General features: G+C 43.3%; 2 protein-coding genes across 13 annotated transcripts in view; one reads left to right on the forward strand and one right to left on the reverse strand.

The window, feature by feature from the left end:
• The first annotated feature begins 5,343 nt into the window (after positions 1 to 5,343).
• M6PR (mannose-6-phosphate receptor, cation dependent) lies at positions 5,344 to 15,592 on the forward strand. 7 transcript variants are annotated; one of them, XM_032270368.1, is made up of 8 exons: positions 5,344 to 5,961; positions 8,948 to 9,544; positions 10,146 to 10,312; positions 11,800 to 11,909; positions 12,175 to 12,305; positions 13,135 to 13,261; positions 14,039 to 14,157; positions 15,066 to 15,592. In XM_032270368.1, exons 2-8 carry the CDS (start codon positions 9,366 to 9,368, stop codon positions 15,292 to 15,294), a joined length of 1,062 nt encoding a protein of 353 aa, XP_032126259.1. In that variant the 5' UTR covers positions 5,344 to 5,961; positions 8,948 to 9,365; the 3' UTR covers positions 15,295 to 15,592. The 7 variants fall into 7 exon arrangements, with proteins under 7 accessions (XP_032126259.1, XP_032126258.1, XP_032126263.1 ...); XM_032270367.1 differs by having other exon boundaries at positions 9,365 to 9,544; XM_032270372.1 differs by having other exon boundaries at positions 9,383 to 9,544.
• Positions 14,525 to 24,255, reverse strand: part of PHC1 (polyhomeotic homolog 1) — a 28,805-nt gene continuing 19,074 nt past the window's right edge. For 4 of the 6 annotated variants that reach the window (XM_032270365.1, XM_032270362.1, XM_032270366.1 and 1 more), the window contains 8 exons: positions 23,084 to 23,862; positions 22,113 to 22,260; positions 21,646 to 21,857; positions 20,632 to 20,746; positions 18,912 to 19,020; positions 18,553 to 18,703; positions 17,886 to 18,117; positions 15,654 to 16,657 (listed from right to left, as the gene is read on the reverse strand). In XM_032270365.1, the coding sequence (XP_032126256.1) occupies positions 16,503 to 16,657; positions 17,886 to 18,117; positions 18,553 to 18,703; positions 18,912 to 19,020; positions 20,632 to 20,746; positions 21,646 to 21,857; positions 22,113 to 22,260; positions 23,084 to 23,862 (1,901 nt within the window). In that variant the 3' untranslated portion in view covers positions 15,654 to 16,502. Of the gene's footprint in view, positions 16,658 to 17,885; positions 18,118 to 18,552; positions 18,704 to 18,911; positions 19,021 to 20,631; positions 20,747 to 21,645; positions 21,858 to 22,112; positions 22,261 to 23,083; positions 23,863 to 24,255 lie in introns of all 6 variants that reach the window. The other 2 variants (XM_032270364.1, XM_032270361.1) reach the window with 2 other exon arrangements.

Raw genomic sequence — 24,255 nt, forward strand, 5'->3', positions numbered from 1 at the left:
AATGTGGGAGGGACAGTGGGGGGAGGGGAGTTGGGGAGAGATAGCATGGGGAGAAATGCCAGATATAGGTGAAGGGGAGGAAGGCAGCAAATCACGTTGCCATGTGTGTACCTATGCAACAATCTTGCATGTTCTTCACATGTACCCCAAAACCTAAAATGCAATAAAAAAAAGAAAAAGAAAAAAAAAAAGAGTTGTACATTCCATGATTTATATATTTTGCCTTAACAAGAGAAAACAGAACTTTAAACAAATACAGAACTCTTGCTAATAGGCTTGCTCTACACAATCGTATGGCTTGTATGGCTTATCAGTTATAAAATCACTTCTTGTGCTTTCTTATCTGTGAATAAATATATATATATATATATATATGTGTGTGTATATATATATATATAGAGAGAGAGAGAGAGCATAATGGGAACTTGGTTCACTCTTGGAAATACACAATTTCCTAGCTCTGTCTGCTGAGAAGGACTGAAGCAGTGACACACAAGTAGCAACAAACACAACTCATAAACACATCTTGGTGTCGCAATACCATTTTCCACTAAAAGAACCAGGACCCCTTGGTGAAACAACTGACTCTAGGATAAGGGTAAGAGAACTAAACGACTTTTTTTTTTTAATATACATTTGAGGCACACAGCAGGATATTTTGATACACATATACATAGTGAAGTAATTACTATAGTCAAGCAAATTAACAAATTTATTATCTCATGTAGTTTTCTTTTTTCTTTTTTTTTTTTGGTGTTAAGAGTACTCTCCTGGCAAAGTACCAGTATACAATACAATATTAACTACAGTCCTCATGTTATCCACTAGAATTTAACTGTAACTTTGTACCTTTTGACCTACATCTTCCCATTTTCCCTACCCCCACCCCTGGTAACGATCTTCCTACTCTGTTTCTATGGTGATTTTTTTTTAAAGATTCTACATACAACTGAGATCATTTGGTATTTTTCTTCCTGTGTGTGGTTTATTTCATTGAGCATGATGTCCTCCAGGTCCATTCATGCTGAACGCTACAAGATAAACATGGAACACCTTATGTGCCTGAAAGTAAAGAATTCCTCAAAAAATGATATGGACATGTCAGAAGGATAAAGGAGCCACCAGTAAAAGGCTCCCATTGGCTGTTCAACAGACCCACAATCTCCAGCAACTTCTCTGCCTCATCAGTGGGTGGGCTGCATGTTCCTGTGGTGGGAACCACACCCTCCCTTCAGATATCTGAATCTCGAATCTTGCAGTTGGGTTAGGGAGCATTTCCTTTAAGTAACTCCTTTGTTAACACTTCTTCAGCCCTAGAAGTAACAGCTCCTTTTTGTAGCTGCTACTTCTGTGTAAGAGAATCCTCTTTTAGTAACTGATCATCTTTTACTAGAAAACAATTATTTAAATTTTTCCTGTTGAAATCACCAATATGGTATCTGTTTCCAAATAAACCCTGACTGATAGAAAAATGTATCACTTCTCTTGCATTTCTATCCAAAAAAATGCTTACTTAAATATAATCGTGAGGAAATCATAGCGGCAGGAGGCAGACAAATGCCTAGGCAGACAAGAGTAGGTCCACAGTGAAACCCCATCTCTAAGCTGAAGACAGTTTAAAGCCTGAAAGCCAAGCTACAAGTCAAATCCAAGGACCGGATTAAGAACCTCTCTTCCTAATTGGCACATTTTTCTCTGATCGATCCCCACTTTTCACCTATTTTACATATACCTACCCTTTCCTAATTGGTTTTCTCCACTGTTGTGCCCACCTTTCAGTGGTGTCTTCATTTTAACTTTTTTTGCATACTCACAAACCAGTCAGCACAAACTTCTCATTCTGAACCCATGAAAGCCCAGACCCAGCCACACTGGGTAAGAAACCACCTGACTGCAGGGGTAGGGGACAACCTCTACCCAGGCATCCCCTATCCACTGAAGAGCTGTTCCATCACTCAATAAAATTCTTCTTCATCTTCATCCTTCAAATTGTGAGCATATCCTCATTCTTCCTGTAAGCAAGACAAGAGTTCAGGAACCACCGAACACGCAGGTACAAACTAAACCCAGGCAGCAGGCTGAGTGAGGCCTGGGGGCAGGGAGGGTCACTAGCCATGGAGGGGTCCCCAGTTGGCAAAGTGACCGAGAAAAATCCTACATCAGAAAATATTAGACAAAACCAAAATGAAAGACATCCTACAAAACAAGTGGCCAGTACCTATCAAAATTTCAAAGTAAAGTAAGATCAATGACAATTAATTATAATGTGTGATTCTGGCTTGGTTCCTATGATTGTTGGGAAATGGGAAGTAATTATACAGAGCATCTATTGAAACACATGATAAAATTCTGAATACAGACCATGGATCTGATAATAATATTGTATTAACATTGTAGTTCCTAATTTTGATAAGAGGATATCCTTGTTTCTAGGAAATACATACTGACATATTTAGAACGGTAATGGGAAGTTTATTCTCAACCTGTCCAAAATTAACTAATGTACATGGAAAGGAAAGAGGTGAATTTTTTAAGTAGAGTGTGTACCAGAGTTCTTTGTGCTATCCTTGCGTCTTCCCTATAAATGATAAATTACATGAAAATTGAAAGTTATCAAAAATTATATTAAGTCCTTGAAATATGGTAAACATGATCATTTTGAAAAGCATCTGATCCAGGCCTAGTGGCTCATACCTGTAATCCCAGCACTTCAGAAGGCTGAGGCAAGCAGATTATTTGAGTTTAGAAGTTTGAGAGCATCCTGGGAAAAATGTGAGACCCTGTCTCTACAAAAAATACAAAAATTAGCTGAGCATGGTGGCTTGCGCCTGTGGCCCAGCTACTCAGGAATCTGAGGTTCCGGGTCTGTTAGTTACCTTCCTCTCTTAGGATAATACTGAACAGGAGGCATCCTTCCCATTTGATTTCAGGACAACAATCCTAGGGCTGCTTTCTAAACAAAGTGAACAATTTACCTTGTGTGAGAGAAGGGAGTGTGGGTATAGGTTTATTGTGGGGATTGTGCTAGAAAATGAGGCTAGAAAAGAGGCAGGCCAGTAATGCAAGTAACAACAGCAACCAAACCCCTGCTCATTGCGATTTTTGCCCCAGCAAGAACCTCGAACTCAGTTCTCAGAGGTGAGATTTTTAACACAGAGAGCACCCAGAAGGGGCACTGAGGTCTGAGAAGCAAGGAAGTGACCCAGGTTGTTTGCCTCTGGTTGGAAAGGGAAACCCACCCTACTTCCACTCTGACAGCAAACAAGTTAGTCAACCTACTCAATTGCATTTCTGGCCCATTCCCCATTTCCAACATAAAACACTTCCTCCTTTCTAGCCCAATGCTACTCTAGGCAGTAACCAAGAGGCAAGATTTCTTAAATCAAAAGTTGAATTCACCAACAAACGAACATCAATTCCAGAATAGATTGTAACAGGGATTTTTGTCTTTCTTCTCTGTTGTATCCCCAAGACCTATATTATACATTATGTGGTTTGGGCACATAGTAATTGCTTGGTAAAGCTGTGTTGAATTACTTGATAAAAGCAAGTCAGTAGAAATAAATGTTCAACATTGGTGGTATTGGTTAAATAGCAATGCATAGAACTAAATATTATGTTATTAAAAAGTTTATTTGTAAAGTTAAGGAGATGGAAAAATATTTGACATAAACCTATTTTTGAGATAGGTGCTCACTCTGTCACCCAGGCTGCAGGGCAGTGGCACAATCATAGCTCACTGCAGCCTCCAACTGCAGCAATCTTCCAGCCTCAGGCTCCCAAGCAGCTGGGGCTACAGGTATGCGCCATCATGCCCAGCTAATTTTTTTTTTTTTTTTTTTTTTGAGAGAAGGGGTCTTACTATGTTACCCAGGCTAGTCTTGAATTCCTGGCCTCAAGTGATCCTCCTGCCTCGGAATCCCAAAGTGCTGGAATTATGGGCATAAGCCAGTGTGAGGCTGATACATGAAATTTTTGAAAAAAGGAAACAACATATATTCATTAAGGAAATACACACCTTCCTGGTGAGTTTATGTATGATTTTTGTTTTGTTGTTTTCTGGGTTACCTGATCACAAATTACTTTTATTTTCAGAAAGAAAATAATCTTTCAATTTTATTTTTTGATTGAGGAAACATCCAACCTAGATATGATTACTACCCAGCCTGAACTGAATGTATTGCTAATAAAGAAACGCAGAAGGGCATACAGTAGGTACAGCGTAGTGCTCCATATTTAAATACTGGCTCCGTAACTTAATAGCTGTGGGACCCACGGTGTTACTCAGCTTCTATCTGCTTTAATTTCCTCATCTGTCAATTTGGGAAAAGATACTTCTCATAAGGTTGGTGTGAAGATCAAGTGAATTAATTATCGCTTAAAGCATTTATAAAAGTGCGGGGCACCACTGAGGGATGCATCCGTTAGCTTTTGTTATTATTAGACTCAAAACACTGTAGTAGCTCCAATAAGAGAGGTAAGAATCAAAATCCACTCATCCGTATACAGCCAGTGAGGCACACATAAAAGCAACGTTAAGAGAGGAAGTGGAATGAAAACATGCTAAAGCTGGGTAGGTACAAGCCACAAGTGGGGGTCCACAGTTAATTCTGAAGAGTGAATCCAGGAAGTTACAGGAGCAATAATTTTTGAACAGTGTTTAAGAACGAGCAGGACTTCAACAAGTGGCCAATAAGACACAAGGAACCCGCCAAGGATCTTAGCAGAGGCACAAAGACTACCATCGGGTTGCTCGTTTCTACCTACCTTGCAAAAGAAACCTCTGGCGAACAGAGGTGGTTGCAGAGCATGCTTATCAAACAAAACGCCACGAGGCAGTAAGGAACGACAGAGGTAACAGTAACAGTCATAATTCACCCCAAGGTACTCAACTGGGAAAAGGAAGTACAGAGGAGAGGTGTCGTTAAGAAAGTCAGGACATAAGCCGGGCGCGGGGGCTCAGGGCTGTAATCCCAGCACTTTGGGAGCCTGAGGCGGGCGGAGTGCCTGACCTGAGGAGTTCAAGACCAGCCTGGGCAACACGGTGAAACCCCGTCTGTATTAAAATACAACAAAATTAGCTGGGCGTGGTGGCGGACGCCTGTAGTCCCAGCTACTCCGGAGGCTGAGGCAGGAGAATTGCTTGAACCCGGAAGGCAAAGGTTGCAGTGAGCTGAGATCGCGCCACTGCACTCCAGCCTGTGCGACAGAGTAAGACGACTCCTCAAAGAAAAAAAAAAGACAAAGAAAAAGAAAGCCAGGACGCACATGGCCCCGTCGCTGCACTACTCTAGTCCAGGGGCCAGCAGTGGAGTAGAGACTCGAAGCTTGCACGCGGCGGAACAGCGTCCCTCTCAGGCGGCGAACGGTGTAGGAAAGCGTACGGAGGAGACCTAGCGCGAGAACTACAACTCCCGCCGAGCCCGAGGGCGAGCTGTGCGTAACTTCCGCTTCCGCCGCCCCTCTCACCCTCGTCTCTCGGACCCTAACCGAGTAGCGGTCCGGCGCGTGACCCCGCGTGACCAGGGCGCGCGAGCCGAGAGGCCCTGGAGGCGGAACTTTGGGACCCCCATTGGGAGAAAGACGAGCAGAAAAGGCGAAACGAGACAACCTCGATAGTGATTGGAACTAATGGAACGAGGGCGGAGCTAAACCTACAGATCACTGGCCAATCAGAGTTTACGATTATCAGGGAGACCGGGAAGGGGAAAGGGGCGAAGTGGTTCTGTGGTCACATGGTGCAGGGTTTGGTGGGAGGAGCGGCTGCCCAGCGGCCTCTTGGCGCTTCCTGTTTCCGGTTCCCAGAGTGGGGCACAACGAGGCGCTAGGGGCGACGCTGGCCTCTGACACTAGCTCCGGGACCGGGGTCTGCGGCCGGCTTCTAGCAGGCCCCGTCTCCCATCCCCAGACGCATATTCACTGGGAATTGTGAGCTTTGGCTGCTCCAGTTTCCCGCGACACGTGAGTGTGAGGGGCGTGGAGGAGGCGGGCTGGGGTGCGCTCACACCTCAGCGTCTGTGACAGGAGCCGGGATTGCAAAGTCTCCCTTGACCATGGTTCTAGCCAAGAATCTGGCCGAGGAGCCCTAACGGTAGAATGGAGGCGGAGGCGTGAGGGTTGAGAGTCACGGAGTTCCGAAAGGTTTGAGAAAGGACTTCCAAGACCACAGAGAGGATTTACGATATTTGGAAAGTAAGATTCCCCAAGTATGGAGTCCGTTGGAGGTGTTCGTGGATTTATTTATGGAAGGAATTTTAGCCTGCTTCACGGTGGGAGGTCAAGTGGCATCATTTGGAGAAGATAACGGCTCCAAGCAGTTGGAAAGTCGGGACACTAGACGGAGCGAGAATTTCTAGCACCCTGGGAGAGGTTTGAGGGGATGCGACTATGGTGTGGCTGATGGAGGGATTATCGTGTGTTCTCTCTTGTGGGGAGCTTCCGCTCTTGGGACATAGCCGCTACTTCTCAGAGGCTCCTTCTCTCTTGAGTTCTTTCAGCATTAGGCCTTTTAGCCAGTTGAGGCTGCTTTTCTAAAAGTGTAGGCTGCTGGAGGAAGAGGGATAAAGGCTACATCAGAAAGGAGCCCGCGGGAAGACGGTAGAAATTCCACTGGAAAATGGCCATGGCGGTCTTAACAGATGGGGAAGTGAGTACTACAGAGGCCCAGTGGTGTAAGCTGCTTCCCAGTTGCTGGCTTTGTCATTGGCCACCCTATTAAAGGAGAATTTTTAGCATTGCCAAGTAAAAGATGTGTTGTTACAGAATAAGAAAATTGAAAGAGATTTTTCAATATCATAAAATCCTGCTTGTTTCCAACGTATCTAGACAAACTCTTGTACCTTGAGAATCTAATTGTAGCATATTAAAAAGGGGCCACCCATCCCTTGCATTTCAGTATTTTTTTGATTGCTGCACCCCTGTATTTATAAGTTTTCCAGCAGATAGCTTTATGCCACGAATCATCTAAATTGCCCCAGTAACTTCACACACATTTAATATCTCTGTAATGTACAGCAAGTAATTTAACAAGTAATTCTGTAAAGCATCTGTTTTCTCGTCTTTGAAGTATGAAAAAGTATACCTATTTTTCTGGTTCGTGAAGATTAATGAATATAATCTAGGTAAAACATTTAGCACTTATGCCATTGAATCAAAGAGAAGCAGCTTAAATTTATAGCTAACCCTTAAGCAGGAAAGAAGAATAGAGTATGAATTTGTTATCGTCCTAACTTTGTGAATAATAAGCGAATGAAAGATAGTTCAACTCAACTAATGAGGTGTTTAACCTTTCATTCTTCCCAATTTTGTGAGATTCTTTGTTCTAATTTAGGAAAAGAAATCATCAACTGTCAGTTTTTAATTACGTCCTGAGAGAATGTAAGGAAAATGGCAGGCTAAGTCAGTCTAGAAAAAGGAGTGAATTTCTTTTTAGTGAATCAGCTGGTCAAGTTGTGTGTTGAGCAGTGGGTTAACCTAGGGAAGGTGGAGTTTGAGGTCTGAGTTCTTTATTTCACCTCATTCAGTCAGCTGTGTGAGGAATCACTTCCCCTTCACTTCTTAGTCGGCAGGGGGAATAAAAAGAACCCACAGTTTTGGCTGCCTACTGTCGTCTCCAGAAACTTATTATTTTCAGAGTGGAAATACACATATAGTGGTTAAACATAGACCATGAGTTTTGGAGCCAGACTCTCTGACTCACTCCACTAGCTGTGTCTCAGTTTTATTATTGGTAGAATACCAACAATAATTGTATTTACTCATAGGGTTGTTGTGAGGATTAATTAGTTAATTATTATATGTTAAGTGCTTGGAACAGCACCTGGCCCAAGGCAGTAGTCTATTGTTTCCTGCTGTTGTGGTTTCAGTGCTTTAAATGTGTTATGAGGGCCTTGGACCTCTTGGCTAGATATGATTATTCTGTGGAAAATACCATAATATTACAGTAGAGAATTGATGTTTGGAGTACAAGAAGTCAAGTAGACGATTGCCCAGCATTTGTTGCCCTAGTGAGTGTGGGAAATAGAAGGTCAGATGTTAGTTTGTTTAGGGGAATGGGGTAAGTGCATTCAGGGTCAGGGTCGGAGCTTCCATATCCCATCTTTAAACTCACTGATACTCATGAAAATTCTGCCTACTTCAAGTTTTATGTTTTAAAAATGCGGTGGAGTCAGTGGATCAGCATGAGAAAGAACTAGAGGACTTTAAAAGAGTATTTAAACCAGCCAGGCATGGTGGCTCACACCTGTAATTCCAGCACTTTGGGAGACCAATGTGGGTGGATTACAAGGTCAGGAGTTCAAGACCAGCCTGGCCAATATGGTGAAACCAGGTCTCTACTAAAAATATAAAATATTAATTTATTAACATAAAAAATTAATTAAAACATAAATTAATATAAAATATAAATTAGCCTGGTTTGGTGGCATGCACCTGTAGTCCCAGCTACTCCGGGGGGCTGAGAATTGCTTGAACCCAGGAGGCGGAGGTTGCAGTGAGCCGAGATCACACCACAACACTCCAGCCTGGGCGACAGAGCAAGACTCTGTTTCAAAAAAAAGAGAGTATTCAAACCAAAGTCCAGACTTGCAGCATTTTATTGTAAGTAAGAAAAGTTTAGAAAAGTTAAATCAGGAAATTTTTTGTGAGACTGTTGGAATAAACAAGTAGCAATGGCCTGACAGATCATTAACAGATATCAGAGTGAACTGTTTTGCAAGGGTAAATCAGTCCTGGGTATGAAAGTGGTAAGAGAAAAGAAAATATTAGTGGTTTTTTTGTTTTGTTTTGTTTTATTGCCAAAACCCAAAAACCTTTGCACCAACCTAGTAAGTTTGGGATAGAGAGCTGTGTGTTTTTATTTCTAGAGCAGTATAAGCAGCAGGTGAATTGAATTTACAAAATTGTAAAGTGGCTTGGTGATTCCCACTTTGTTGTCACTGATTTGCAGTGTAGAAAGACAACTGTACTTATTGTAAGTCTAGAAACCCTTGAGATTTGTGACCTGTAAAGGCCGAAGAGGTTTCAGAAGACTTCATCAAGCCATCAAACAGTAAAGTGGCAAAGATGGCTCCATCTAAGCTGTCATCCTTCTTTTTTGTTCTTTCCTCATTACCCTCTTTTCAACCTTGTAGTTTGTTCTGAAAGACTCACCTATACATTCGACTAAAAGTTACATATAAATGAGTTTTCTGCTGCAGGTGCTCTTGTTACAGAGATATTAAAATGTACTGTGTTGCATATGCCAGAGAATCTTGTACTTTCTGCATAATCAAAGTGCCATCCATTTATTAACATTCATATGCTTCATCTCTTTCCCCTCTCCTGATCCTACCCGCCCTCCCCAACACACACTCTCTCCCAAAAGGATGTTCCCCTTCTACAGCTCCTGGAGGACTAGACTGCTGCTGCTGCTACTCCTGGCTGTGGCAGTGAGAGAATCTTGGCAGACAGAAGAAAAAACTTGCGACTTGGTAGGAGAAAAGGGCAAAGAATCAGAGAAAGAGTTGGCTCTAGTGAAGAGGTTGAAACCACTGTTTAATAAAAGGTAAATGAGAAGAACCTTAAAGAGCTTGAGAAAATATTAAAGTGTCTTACTGATTTTATTTCATAACGTGCTCTATTTTATAATATAGAGTGAATTCACAGCCCAGTTTTTAGTTGCCATGTGCAGTTTTCTCATCTTTCACAGAAAAGTAGCTGCTTCCAAGACTGGATCCAAGAGACCAGCTTGTAGAAATTTAAGCATTATTTGGTATCTACATATAGGACTTTAGAAATAGCAGATAAACATATTTAGGTCTACACATGTCATTGTAAGTGTGAGGAATCTTCAGATACATAAATCTGAAGTTGGTCACTAAGAAATGAGAGTATCCCATGAACATGGACCTTTATTCATGGGCACGTGGTTACTAACAGGTATTCTAAAAATAACTAGAATATCGAGCTGTCTTGGGTGGTGCATTTTAATAATTCATCATTAGCAATAATCTGTCAAGGTTATGAATATCTTACAATTAAACAAATATTCACTCAGCCATGACCTCAGATAAGTAAATCGAGCACATTGTTACATTTTGTTTTAATTAAAGGAAAGGGATGCTGTTATTCCTAACTGTCCTCTTTCTTCCCACTTTTCTTTACAGCTTTGAGAGCACTGTGGGCCAGGGCTCAGAAACATACATCTACATATTCAGGGTGTGCCGGGAAGCTGGCAACCACACTTCTGGGGCAGGCCTCGTGCAAATCAACAAAAGTAATGGGAAGGAGACAGTGGTAGGGAGGCTCAATGAGACTCACATCTTCAATGGAAGTAAGAAAACTCCCCTTCTTACCATTGATTGACTGATTGATCCCAAGTCAATCCCTCTGACAATCTTATATGTCTTGGCCCTTTCCAGGCTCTTCAGTATATCATGTGCGGTTTGACACACCTGAGACTATAAAATGCCACAGGATGCCTAATTCCACAGCTCCTCTGTAGCCACAGCTCAGGACATTTGTGCATTAAAGTGAAAAATTTATGCAAAAAGAAGACTCCAGCCAGAATTCTATAGCCTGGAGTCCTTTTATTCACCCAAATACTTTTTTTTTTTTTTTTTGAGACGGAGTTTCACTCTTGTTACCCAGGCTGGAGTGCAATGGCCTGATCTCGGCTCACCGCAACCTCCGCCTCCTGGGTTCAGGCAATTCTCCTGCCTCAGCCTCCTGAGTAGCTGGGATTACAGGCACATGCCACCATGCCCAGCTAATTTTTTTTGTATTTTTAGTAGAGACGGGGTTTCACCATGTTGACCGGGATGGTCTCGATCTCTTGACCTCGTGATCCACCCGCCTCGGCCTCCCAAAGTGCTGGGATTACAGGCTTGAGCCACCGCGCCCGGCCCAAATACTTTTAATGAGTTTCACACTAGACTTAAAAATATCAACCACCACCATTTTTCATCAAATTAATCAAAGTTTACCAGTTAAATTTTAAGAGGTCAAACTTTTTTTGCAAACTAGTCAGTCTACAAAACTTTACCCACTGACTTTTGTGCTATGGTGGTGATATTTCTTAAAAGTCATATTGCTGGAGGGGACTAAGTAAACACCTATGGCCCAATTCCCTCCCATACAGATAAATAACTAAATTATACAGGGTAGCTATTTACTCCTGATAAATAATACAATTAAAAAATAACAAAAGGATTTGGGGGTCATGTGACCAGGTTCTCCTCCTATTTCCTAATCCTGTGACTAAAAAGTCATATCACCTTTTGACCTTTTCTCATGGGCAAAACTAGGAGCGGAATCTTCACTTTATTCTCCTCACAATTATTGAATCAAATGATATTTTGCAAAAGAACTTTGAAATGCTAAAGATAAATGCATTCCAGTCTTAAATATTAACCATTTTGAATTTTTCTGGGGCTAAGTTGAAATCTTAGATGGGCTTACCTCTTGTGCTTAGCAATTGTATGAAACCTCTTTTTTTGCTTTTAGCAGGTATTCAGAAAATGAATCAGTGTTAAGGTATAGATCATAATGGTTTTGCATTGTCAGTTGCCTACCTTTAGTGTTAAAAATTAAGATTATTCTTAAATGAGTATCTGATTCTTGTTGTCTTAAGGGAACACAAGGCTTTGTAAGGAAATAAGTTTTAGTTTGGCATTTCTGATATACCAAATTTGTACTGATGAGGGTTGTTTTATTTATAACCAATTGCAGTGAATTACTCAATACCACTCTGCCATACCACCCAGATCTGCCTCTGCTTTTCCCCCACCCCATAGCTCCATTTTCCTTGTCCCTCCTCAGGTAATTGGATCATGCTGATCTATAAAGGGGGTGATGAATATGACAACCACTGTGGCAAGGAGCAGCGTCGTGCAGTGGTGATGATCTCCTGCAATCGACACACCCTAGCGGTGAGGCGCCCTGGGTTGTATGAGCCTAGGGAGGAGATGAGAAAGGAATGACCTGAGGTGGGGGAGAATATCCAGAGGGGACACGATCCATTGGGATGGACATGAGAAAACTAGGAGCTCAGTTTCTGTGTCAGACAAGCATCTTCCATGGAAAATAGGCTGCTGAACCAGGAAGAAGCAGATGTTTTTTGGGTTTTTTATTTTGTTGAATAGGAGTCAAAATATTTTACCACCTAAATGTTGCGCTATGCCATTTCATTATCAGGACAATTTTAACCCTGTGTCTGAGGAGCGAGGCAAAGTCCAAGATTGTTTCTACCTCTTTGAGATGGATAGCAGCCTGGCCTGTTCCCCAGAGATCTCCCACCTCAGCGTGGGTTCTATCTTACTTGTCACGTGAGTATGCCTTCCTTTATCAGAACAGACCTTCCTTTTGTTTTTAAGGTCAGTAATTATATGGTGATAAATGAGCACAACTTGTATGTGTATATGTTATGCTATAATTGACGGGGATGACTTTTAAATCCTCTGGCTATAAAATCATTCTGCAGTGGCTCACACCTGTAATCCCAACACTTTGGGAGGCCAAGGCGGGCAGATCACCTTAGGGCATGAGTTCAAGACCAGCCTAATGTGGTGAAACCCCATCTCTACTAAAAATGCAATATTAGCCAGGCATAGTGGCACATGCCTGTAATCCCAGCTACTTGGGAGGCTGAGGCAGTAGAATCACTTGAACCCAGGAGGTAGAGGTTGCAGTGAGCCGAGGTTGTGCCTTTGCACTCCAGCCTGGGCAACAAGAGCAAAACTCCATCTCAAAAAAAATTCTGACTATGCAAGTTTCTTAAAAATGAGATTTAATGTTTAGTTTCCAGTATAGATTTGCATTTGGAGGTGCTTTTTTCCCCTACTGGAGGACTAGGCAATTTTTAATAGTGATTAGATTATTAGAACTTTTAGAGAATGTAATCATATACTTAATGGTGATTATTCTTGGCCATAGTCAGAATCTCACACTCACATTTTGTCTGAGCCTTTGCTTCCCTTGGACTAACGGCACTCTAATTGATTTTCTGAGTTACCAGCCTCCATTTTCATTTAATATTACTACTTATTTTTCCTTTTCAGGGAATGTAGTTTAGGAAACAGCTAACAATAAATATAGACGTTAACCTGAGTTTTACTGTTACTCAGTTCTTAAGTATAGATGTCTCTTTCTATACAGGTTTGCATCACTGGTTGCTGTTTATGTTGTTGGGGGGTTCCTATACCAGCGACTGGTGGTGGGAGCCAAAGGAATGGAGCAGTTTCCCCACTTAGCCTTCTGGCAGGATCTTGGCAACCTGGTGGCAGTAAGTAACAGGGCAGCTGGTGGAATTGGTAGCCTGCAAGCAAGCCTGGGTGACCAGCCATCCTGGTTTGCTCACACTGAGGGGGTTCCTGGGACAGAACATTGAGTGCTAAAACCACAAAAGTCCCAGCCAACAAGATAGTCAGTTGCTGTACTACAAAGTGGTAAGTAGCATAGCCTCTGTTTCTGGCCTCAAGACACTGCTGAAAGAACAACACAATGACCACGTGGGCTCTTCTAAATCTGATTTAGCTTTTAAGTGGGCCTGGGTAGGAAGAAGGTGAGGCCTAATTAGAAGAAACTTTTTCTCCTGATGCCCCAAATTGAATTTAGGCCAATCATCAGATCTTTTAGGTTTTCTCATTATCCCTGTAGAAAACCAATTCTTGGCCGGGCGCGGTGGCTCAAGCCTGTAATCCCAGCACTTTGGGAGGCCGAGGCGGGTGGATCACGAGGTCAAGAGATCGAGACCATCCTGGTCAACATGGTGAAACCCCGTCTCTACTAAAATTACAAAAAATTAGCTGGGCATGGTGGTGTGTGCCTGTAATCCCAGCTACTCAGGAGGCTGAGGCAGGAGAATTGCCTGAACCCAGGAGGCGGAGGTTGCGGTGAGCCGAGATCGCGCCATTGCACTCCAGCCTGGGTAACATGAGTGAAACTCCATCTAAAAAAAAAAAAAAAAACCAATTCTTGCCACATTTCTCGACCTTATGTACACTTTCTCATACTCTAAGTCGGATGCTCCAAATTATTTCCTTCTTTTTTTTCCCTACAGGATGGCTGTGACTTTGTCTGCCGTTCTAAACCTCGAAATGTGCCTGCAGCGTATCGCGGTGTGGGGGATGACCAGCTGGGGGAAGAGTCAGAAGAAAGGGATGACCATTTATTACCAATGTAGATTGCACTTTTTATGTCCAGCCGCTTCCTTGGTCCCCCAAACCAAAGCTACATAGCCAGATTTCTCAAGCAGTCTCAACTCCAGTCTCTCATTTCACCCTTACTACTGTTCTTGCTTTCCAGTTTGCTTTTAATTTGCATCTTCTCACTAGTAGAACTGCCTTCCCTTTGTTCTCTATTTTGTTTTTTCTCTAGAGAGGTACAGTTGTGAGAGTTAGTATCATAGGGCCTGTGAAAACAGAGGCTTTTGCACTCTGTTGACATCAGAAGGTACAATAGGCATATGGGCAGACTGATGTGACAGGCTCACCGGCCCTTTGTTTTTTAAACACATTTTCACAAGTTTTGAGACACTGGATTTCTTTAATTAAAAAAAAAAAAAAACCGCCAGAAACATTATTTATACAGGTTTGATTGCTTTCATGTTGTTACTCTGTACCCTATAGTAGTCTCCATGAGAATCTGGTATTTCTTGCTGCTTGGAACTACTTTGCAGTGATTATTTGGTTGCAGTCCAAGTACTTTCGTTTAGTCTGAGCCTGGAGATGTTCTAGACTTGCTTCTCCCACCTCTGGGATTAGGACAGGAAAAATGTGAAATTTCCGTATTACAGGATCATAAGGTACCATCACATCATTTGTGGAAATCGGGGTGACTATAGCTGGGACTGGGCCATGGATTGTGGTCTTATCTGTCCACATATAGCCTCTCCAGAAATCCAGTCTGTTGGAAAGGAACATTGGAACTCCTGTGCCACAGGTGTTCCAGAAAAGGGAGGTCAGTTTACCTTGTGGTGGGATCCTGATGGCTTTCTTCTTCCATTTGTAGTAAAAGCTGGTAAAGCTTTTCTTACTCCTGTTTCCCTATGCCAGTATTTCTAAACATGTGTCGCACTTTCTTCACAGGCATGTGGTTTTGACCTTTTTTTTCAATCTTCTGGAAAGGGAATGGAAGCAGAAGGGGGACATTGAGGGCTCTGCTGTCTTCTGCGCTGGGTGTGGATTGCTGCTGCACCTGTCCCTTCTGCTGGCTCAGGGAAGTGTCTTCTTGCCCACATTTCTGTGGGGAAAGGTTTTTAATCCTCTGATGCTTCCATCTTCCTGTTTAGGCCATGTGCCCAGAAACCTGGACTGATCTTTCTGTAATAGTGAACCCCTGGGCCACTGAAGAGTAACATGGCTCCACTGGACACAAAAGAGGGATGGAATCAATAGGCAGGGGCATTTTATAAGCCTTAGGAAAAGAAAATGATATCTTTGGACTTTTCAATACTATTGGAGTGATTTTTTTTCTTTCTAAATGGGAAATGTTATAAAAGCATCTTTTTTGTTATTTGTTTGCATCCCTCCCCCACACCCTGGTGTTTTAAAATGAAGAAAAAAATATCACTTTTTGTACAAAAACTCTTAATGATTAAAAAACAAACAAAACACACTGGCCTAGTCATTTGTGTGAAAGTGGGCAGAGACTGGAATAGAGTAAGACAACTGAGACCAATTTTCATCCTTTTACTGAGGAAGAAAAAATAATATTTTTGTTGTATAAGGAATAGCGCCTAAGGCAGGTACTCATACTCCTGATCTCAGCCCCACACACTCTGGTTTTATAAAGCTATAGGACAGAGCAGAGTTGGAACTGAAAAGCAGGGTACAAAATAACACATAAGTTGGAGGGGAACAGTGGGATGCAGAAAGAATGACAACAGCCACCTGTGTCCCGGTCAAACACTTTTTCAGTCCCTGCAGCATAAGAAAGACGCCAACCAAGTCTCTACACTGGCTGGAGATCCTGCCATGGATGCAGGACAAAATCTTCAATCATAAGGGAGTCAGTGACAGCAAAGAGAAGGCTCTGAGCCACAGCTACACTGGGACAAACCAGAGGGAAGAGGGGAAGTACCAGATTTTCCTACTTGTGTCTCACAAGCTAGAAAAACCCTACCTCTCCCATTGGGGAGGCAACCTATATTCCACCCATTTCCTTGCCTTACCATACTACGTAATTCTCCCCTTGGAGAATTGAGACCTGGGCTATGCTCCACTCCAGGATAAGGCCGAGCAGTCCTAGTTCTCTAGACTGCCTCTCATAAAGATTGGGTTAAGGTAGGTTGAAATGGTGAGAATTGTAAAATAAAACAGAACCCAGAGAAAATGTCAAAGCTGCCGCCATGTAGCACCAGCAACTAATTCTTGCACTTTTCTTCCCTGTCTCAATAATCCCCTACGAAAGGTTACATGATTGGAACAGCTCTTATCTTCCCTGCAAAGTCTCTGCTGGTACCAGGTTATAACCTGGACAGTGGGGAGTGTCTGCCTTAGGCTGGTTTGTGCAAGAGGGCCACCTTAGGTCTCCTTGAGGACATTTATCTTGGCGCAGATCTTGAGGGCAGGGCCCAGCTTGATGTTCATGGCACTCATTAGATGTTCTTCTTTAAGCAATAAAAGGGCCTGTCCATCAATCTCCTGGGAACGAAATTCCTCGGCAATCTCTTGGCAGCCTAGAAGAAATGGTGAGAACATGTACGTAGCACCAGATGACAGGCGGAGGGAAACGAAGTGAAACAGGTCTAGCAATGATTAGTTCCAAAGTACTTGTCCTAAATTCAGTAATACGAAGTCGGATGGCAAGCTTTAAAAGCAAAATGAAATCAGAAAGTAACTGGCTATTTTAAAAAATGGCCAGATGCAGAGGCTCACGTCTGTAATCCCGGCATTTTGGGAGACCAGGATGGGCAGATTACTTGAGAGCCCAGGAGTTCAAGACCATCCTGGACAACATGGCAAAACCTTGACTCTACAAAACATACAAAAATTAGCTGGGCATGGTGATGCATGCCTACAGTTCCAGCTATTTGGGAAGCTGAGGCAGGAGGATCATTTTAAGCCCGGGATGCAGAAGTTGCAATGTGCCAAAATTCATGCCACAGCACTCCAGCCTGGGCGACAGAGTGAGACTGTCTCAAAACAACAAAAACCAAGGTCCGAGATCAAGAAAGGAAAAGCAACTAAACTGTTTAAACATAGAAATAACTTCAAATAGCTTGGAGATAGGGGAAAGGGAGAGGACAAAAATAAAAACACGTTTTCTTTTGTACTGGCAAAAAGATTCTTTGTGATATTTTTGTTTAAGGGCCCAGAATTCAGACAAATATCAAGAAGGGAAGGGTGATTTTCTTTTCCAGAGAAAACTCTTTGTCAAGAATAGCATATTAGGCTGAGTGCAGTGGCTCATACCTATAATCCCAGCACTTTGGGAGGCCAAGGCAAGAGGTCTCTTGAGCCCAGGACTTCAAGACCAGCCTGGGCAACACAAGAAGACCCTGTCTCTGTTTTTTTAAAAAAAAGAATAGCAAACAAGCCCTCTCTGAAGAGTGGGGCAACAATGGCCACTTAGTTTCTAACACCCTGCTCCACTGAAAAGTTTTCTCCATGGGAGGTATCGTAGTTAATTATATATAAAAAATATTTTATCCAAAAATTTAGTGAGAAATGCAGCTACATCATAAGATACAGGAATCAAACACTGTAAAATTGCTGACACTATAGAAGATAATGTCAACCCAGAAAAAAATTAGGAAGTCAACTTGAATAAATTATCAGGAGTAGAGCCTCTATATTAGCATTCAAACTCCTACTGCTTAACAGTCAATTACTGTCCCTCTTATCAAGGCTCCTGTGGAATGACATAGAAAACAACCTGGGTTCTGTTGAAGAGAGGGTCAGTACCTTGGAGAGAAGCAATAAACTCATACACCTCTTCTACACTCCAACGGCTGGGATTACTAGACAGGAACACAGGGTTGATGCCATGTAATTCCGGTGTAGGTGGAGCTGTATTGGGGTTCCCCAGGTCACGTTCTCCATGCCCGGCTCTTACTGATAAAGGCCCAGGAGATGTTGGAGAGAGTGCTTCATCATAACTGGAATTATCTGAACCCCGGCTAGAGTCCTCTTGACCCTGTAGGGAAAACCAGCAGACCAGTGAGGTCAGGAACAACAGTGTCATAAGTTGGTTTCTCTCTCTTCGCTAACCACCCTGGGTTGGGCGTAGGGGAAAAACTATGTGAAATAAGCCGCACTTTATTTGCAAACGCCCGAAATCTACTCTCAAGTGTCGCTCAAATAGAAATAACTTCCCTGATTCTCCCCAGGACCTACGGTGGATCTAGATTTTCTCTACTCAAGTACAGTATGAGGATTAATGGATACATGAACCAGTAGTTAGGTAAGAGGAGACAAAGGGGGTCAGAATCTCTTGGAATTTGGAGTAATGCAACCAATGTGAAACCAGAGTTCTCATCTCACACGCTCTTACCTGGGCAAACATATTGCCCTGCAGGGAAAGAAAAAAGACCCAGTTTAAAGGCATCTGGCTCTGCAACAAGCAGCTCACCCGGTGGCACTTGCCCTGAATCTTGGCACGGGCAATGTCAGAGGAGCTGCGGCGGGGCCCACGCCTGCGAACTCGAGCATAGTTGGCTTCTTGAAACTCTTTCATTTTTTTCCTCTTCAGCCGGAACTGATGGCTACAGCTCACATTGTACCTACAGGACAGGGCATATATAGGATGTCAATGGTGCTACAGAAGACTACCCTGCTCTAAATGTGAGTGGCTGTTTATGAGCTGATTTGGGGAAGGGAATAAAAGCAAGGAGGGAGACATGAAGTATCAGCTATGAGGTGATCCTGGGGAAGGGATGTAACATTAGATGGAGAGAACAGTGCTGAGGGCAAGGAGGGCGCCCAAAGTACCTCTTAGCGCAAGTCATGGAGCAGAACCTCTTAGAGCCACGAAATTGCTCTGCGGGGGCGTACTTCCCACAGTACTCGCACTTCAGGAGATTCGCCTTCTTATCTAACTCTAAAAAACAAGGCATGCTGGACAGTCAGCATGGGTTTCTGCTGCCCCTCAGGAAATCATTAGGTTCAGAGCTGGATTTTAAGATTATTCTCAGGGTTTATTCCAAAAAACGTACACAACCTAGGTTGAGAATCCCTAAAACACAAAGTTCAAAATCTAAAACCATGAAGACTTGTCCCTTGGGAACTTTATGAAGTCTTCCTAACCTTAAGACAAACTGTTTACATTTTAAATGTCTTTTTTTTTTTTTTCTTTTTTTTTGAGACGGAGTTTCGCTCTTGTTACCCAGGCTGAAGTGCAATGGCGCCACCTCGGCTCACCACAACCTCCGCCTCCTGGGTTCAGGCAATTCTCCTGCCTCAGCCTCCTGAGTAGCTGGGACTACAGGCACGCGCCACCATGCCCAGCTAATTTTTTGTAGTTTTAGTAGAGACGGGGGTTTCACCATGTTGACCAGGATGGTCTCGATCTCTTGACCTCGTGATCCACCCGCCTCGGCCTCCCAAAGTGCTGGGATTACAGGCATGAGCCACCGCGCCCGGCCCATTTTAGATGTCTTACTAATTTTATCCTAATTCATAGTCTGAGATTTCAGATAGGATTCCATTTCTGAGTAGGAGAGAAGAACTAATTATTAATGCCTAGAAAGATACAAGATCTTTCTACCACAAAGATTTCCAAAAGCACGGAGAAAACGTAAATAAGAGTCCTTAAGATAGATTATAAAATCCACAATAAGGAGAACTGGAGCTTAAGGATATAAATGTTCTATTTTAGATCATCCTTTGAAAAAAAAAATTTTTTTTGAGACAGGGTCTCACTCAGGGTCACCCAGGCTGAAGTGCTGTGGCACTCTCTTGGCTCACTCCACCTCCCGGGCTCAAGTGATCCTCCCACCTTGGTGTCCAACGTAGCTGGGACTACAGGCATTAACAATACCCAGCTAATTTTTATATTTTTTTGTAGAGACGAGGTTTTGCTATGTTGCTCAGGTTGGTCTCAAACTCCTGAGCTCAAGCAATCCTCCCAAAGTGCTGGGATTATAGGTGAAAGTCATCACATGCAGTCAAAAAATACATCTTTAAAGAATAATTCTAAAGGTTACTTTAGCTGGATAAAATTCCCCTTATCTTATATAACTCCTTTTCTATGATTCTACATACTCTTGATATATAATATGGTTTCTATGTGTAGATGGACTTCACTTTATTCCTTTTTTTTTTTTTGAGACAGAGTCTTGCTCTATCGCCCAGGCTGGAGTGCAGTGGCACGATCTCAGCTCACTGCAACCTCTGCCCCCCAGGTTCAAGTGATTCTCCTGCCTCAGCCTCCCAAGTAGCTGAGACTACAGGCGCATGCTACCACACCAGGCTTATTTTTGTGTTTCAGCAGAAATGGGGTTTTACCATGTTGGCCAGGCCGGTCTTGAACTCCTGACCTCAGGTGATCCACCCACCTCAGCCTCCCAAAGTGATGGGATTACAGGCATGAGCCACCGGGCCCGGCCTTATTTCTACTTTAAATAAATAGGTAACTACTATTTTATACTGAGTCCTCAAACACATCTCCATGAGCCTCCTTCCCCAAATGGGTCTCTAAATAAATACTCACCGGCAGATGGGCTGTCCACTCCCAAAGAGCCACCTGACTGATTCTCAGTCAGCCCGGTCGGAAGGCCAGTCTGTAGTGGCTTTTCAGACTCCTTTAGTAACTGAGAACAACCCACCTGTCCCAGAAAATGTTAAGAGTTAAGTTAGCCTGATTCCTTTCTGCCTCTCTATAGCTTTCCTCAACATTTCCCAATCAATATTATGTCTTTACTTGGATCTCTGAGTTAATGACCAAGTCTGGTTCAGAGAGAATCACTTTCAATATGATAATCAAGGGTAACAACTGGTCTCTACAAAATGTTTGGAAATGGAAAAAAAAAAAAGTCACTGGCTTTTTTTTCCCCAGATAAGCCATTGGAGAACAGGATTCCACACTGGCTACCTATTTTGTCCTCTTCCTTCCTGTGGTGCTGCGAATGCACTAGGAGTCAAGACACCTGGTTCTGCAAATCCTAGGAAAGCTCCTTAACTTCTCTATTGTAATTTTATTCATTATAAAACAAACTAGTTTATCTAACTAAACATTATAGTTTTAAAGGTTACTTTCTTCCTTTTTTTCTATTCTTCCTTTTCCTTTCCTTCTTTAACTAAATAGCATATTGAATCACTCTCTAATTAAATAGTTCTGTGCCTTTTTTTTTTTTTGAGATGGAGTTTTGCTCTGTCGCTCAGGCTGGAGTGCAGTGGCATGATGTCAGCTCACTGCAACCTCCGCCTCCTGAGTTCAAGTGATTCTCATGGCTCTGCCTCCAAGTAGCTGGGACTACAGGCGCATACCGCCACACCTGGCTAAATTTTATATTTTTAGTAGAGACGAGGTTTCACCACATTGGTCAGGCTGGTCTCGAACTCCTCCTGACCTCAGGATCCACCTGCCTCGGCCACCCAAAGTACTGGGATGACAGGCGTGGGCCCCTGCTCCCGGCCTGTGCCTTTTATTTGTACTGGAGTTTGAAAAGACGGCAATCAGACTAAGTCCCCACTTCAAAGTCCCACATTATGGCCCTGCCCTCACCGGGAAAGGTTCTGCTCCTTCCTGGATAACAAAGCCTTCAATGATGTGGGTGAGAATCTGGGGCTTCACGATGGCCTGTGGGGGTTTTGAGTCACCCATTTGTCTAGACACCATGGCTAATGTAGGAGGTGGTACTGATGGGGCGGGGGTCAAGGCTACTAGTTCACTGCTTGGGGTATTAGCATTCACATTAGCCACTGGTTCAGCTTTTTCTGGAAAACAAACACAGATTAAGCAACAGACATGAGATGACATATTGATCCACGTATTAGTTGAGGCAGCATGATCTTCCACAATAACCTATGTTCACTCTTGCCAATTCACTCTGAATTCCCTGTTTTTGGATCTATTTATTTGTCCACCAACTTCTGGCCCATATTCTACTCAACCAGATTTATCTTTTAGCTCACTCAGAATATTTCTCTACTGTGTGCACTCCAACAGCACTTTAGAAGTCAGTTACTCACCTCCAACAGTGCTCTTGTCCTCCATGACTTGTGGGCTCTCTGCTACTGGAGATGCCTTGGCAGGAAACATTGAACCCAATGTGGAGACATCATCTCTCTCCTCCTCAGAGTCAGCCTTGCGTTTGACAGCCAATGTCTGGGGTTTACCCTATATAGTAAAGGAAACAAAGATGTACAAATGAAGGATAATAAAGAACCACAATTATTACTATACTTTCAAAGAAACTTTTCTTGGTTCCAGATTTCCCAATTTGTCTACTTCCCACGGCACACTAAAATTCCTGGTCATTCCTAATAACTTTACATCAGGACAAAAGAAAATGTAACATGATTGAGTCCTGACCTAGGTCTTGAGACCCTGTATTCATGCAGACCAACCACGAACTGCTATTTTTTTCAAAGACTGATTTGGTTAAGGCTATCTTGATCTAATGTATTACATATCAAAAAAGCCAGAATAGATGGCGGGTGCAGTGGCTCACGCCTGTAATCCCAGCACTTTGGGAGGCCGAGGCGGGTGGATCACGAGGTCAAGAGATCGAGACCATCCTGGTCAACATGGTGAAACCCCGTCTCTACTAAAAACACAAAACATTAGCTGGGCATGGTAGCGCATGCCTGTAATCCCAGCTACTCAGGAGGTTGAGGCAGGAGAATTGCCTGAACCCGGGAGCGGAGGTTGCGGTGAGCCGAGATCGCGCCATTGCACTCCAGCCTGGGTAACAAGAGTGAAACTCCGTCTCAAAAAAAAAAAAAAAAAAAAATCCAGAATAATATCAGTAACACATTTAGGAGTATAAAGTTCTGATATTATATACAATAATGTCACTCTCTTACAGAAGCAGCAGATAAATACCAGTATTAACCCTCTTAACTCTTTATTCCCCTATTAAACTAAGTTCTATTTCCACTCGGCCCCAGGTCCACTTTCATGCATAACAGTGCCCTCAAAACCATCAGACATCACTCACCGGCAAGTGCACAGACTGCATATAGAAGGCAGCAGGGACCTGAGCTACAACAGGTGAGGAGGTGGTAGCCCCACCCTTTACTACATGTGCTGTCCCCTGCACAGGAGCAAGGGTCATCCCAGGGGCCAATGTGGGAGGGCACTCCTGCAGCGCACCAGGAGCCTGGGATGAGGGCGGCGAGGAGGCCAAATGGGCCTGACCAGACTGCACTGTACCTGGCATCCCCCGGGAATTGGGTACAGCAGCTGCCAGCTGTGCCAGTCCCAAAGCCTGTGCCTGGGCTGTGCCTGGCTGTCGAGTGCCTACAACTTGCACAGGGATATGGGGTGGTGGTTGCTGGGTAGCTGACATCTTGGCAGCCCCTAATTGAGGTGGCTTGATAGGTGCTACAGGTGGTTTGGACTGGATGGGAATTGGTGGCTTAGGAGCTGCATCAGGTGGAAGGGACAAGGGTGAAGACTGAAGCATGGGCTGAACGACCAGGGTTTGGGCTTGCTGCTGAGACTGGGAAGGTGGGACCTGCTGAGTGGGTGGGACCTGTGGTGGCTGAGGGGCAGTGAGGGTTGTGGCTTGTGGCTGCTGCTGCTGCTGCTGCTGCTGCTGCTGCTGCTGGGCCAACTGGAGGTGTGTAGCTGTGTGAAGGAGCTGGGACTGACGGTGCTGGAACTGCTGCTGGTGGTGGATGGCAATCTGCTGCTGGATCACCACCTGTTTCTGCTGGAGGTGGATCTGCTGCTGTTGCTGAATCAGTGAATGGGGCTGGATCTGTGTGTAGGTGGCTGGAGGAACAATCCCAGAATAGAACAAAGAGAAAAAAGAGCAGAGAATAACAATCATTCTAAATTCAAAGTACAATCATTTTTCCAAGATATACCTAGTTTTGGAATCGTGCAGTCAAAACTAATTTAGCCACTATAAAACTTGGACATCACTTCATCCATACTCTTTCCACTGAATCACACATTACCAACTGCCACTAGTCTTAAAGACCTCAAAGAAAGAACTCCCTTGCTCAATCATTTCAAGATCTTTAGCAATTTCTTGTGCCTCTTATCTTTGCCATACTTAAATATTGTATTCTTTTACTCTATACTCAGCAAAGAAGAATGGTTAGCCCCTCCTCCATTAGAGTTGGAATTTCTCAAAGACTAAATCCATGTTTTATTCATTTT

This window comes from Sapajus apella, unplaced genomic scaffold, assembly GCF_009761245.1.
Source record: "Sapajus apella isolate SASKATOON/1434 unplaced genomic scaffold, GSC_monkey_1.0 scaffold209, whole genome shotgun sequence".
Taxonomy (NCBI): Eukaryota; Metazoa; Chordata; class Mammalia; order Primates; family Cebidae; genus Sapajus; species Sapajus apella.

What these genes read in the sequence shown, in the direction of transcription:
- M6PR (XM_032270368.1), top strand. Translation starts at nt 9,366, where the DNA reads ATGTTCCCCTTCTACAGCTCCTGGAGGACTAGACTGCTGCTGCTGCTA. An exon ending in GACTCACATCTTCAATGGAA is followed by an intron (nt 10,313 to 11,799) that starts GTAAGAAAACTC and finishes GTCCCTCCTCAG; the next exon opens with GTAATTGGATCATGCTGATC. An exon ending in ATCTTGGCAACCTGGTGGCA is followed by an intron (nt 13,262 to 14,038) that starts GTAAGTAACAGG and finishes TTTTCCCTACAG; the next exon opens with GATGGCTGTGACTTTGTCTG.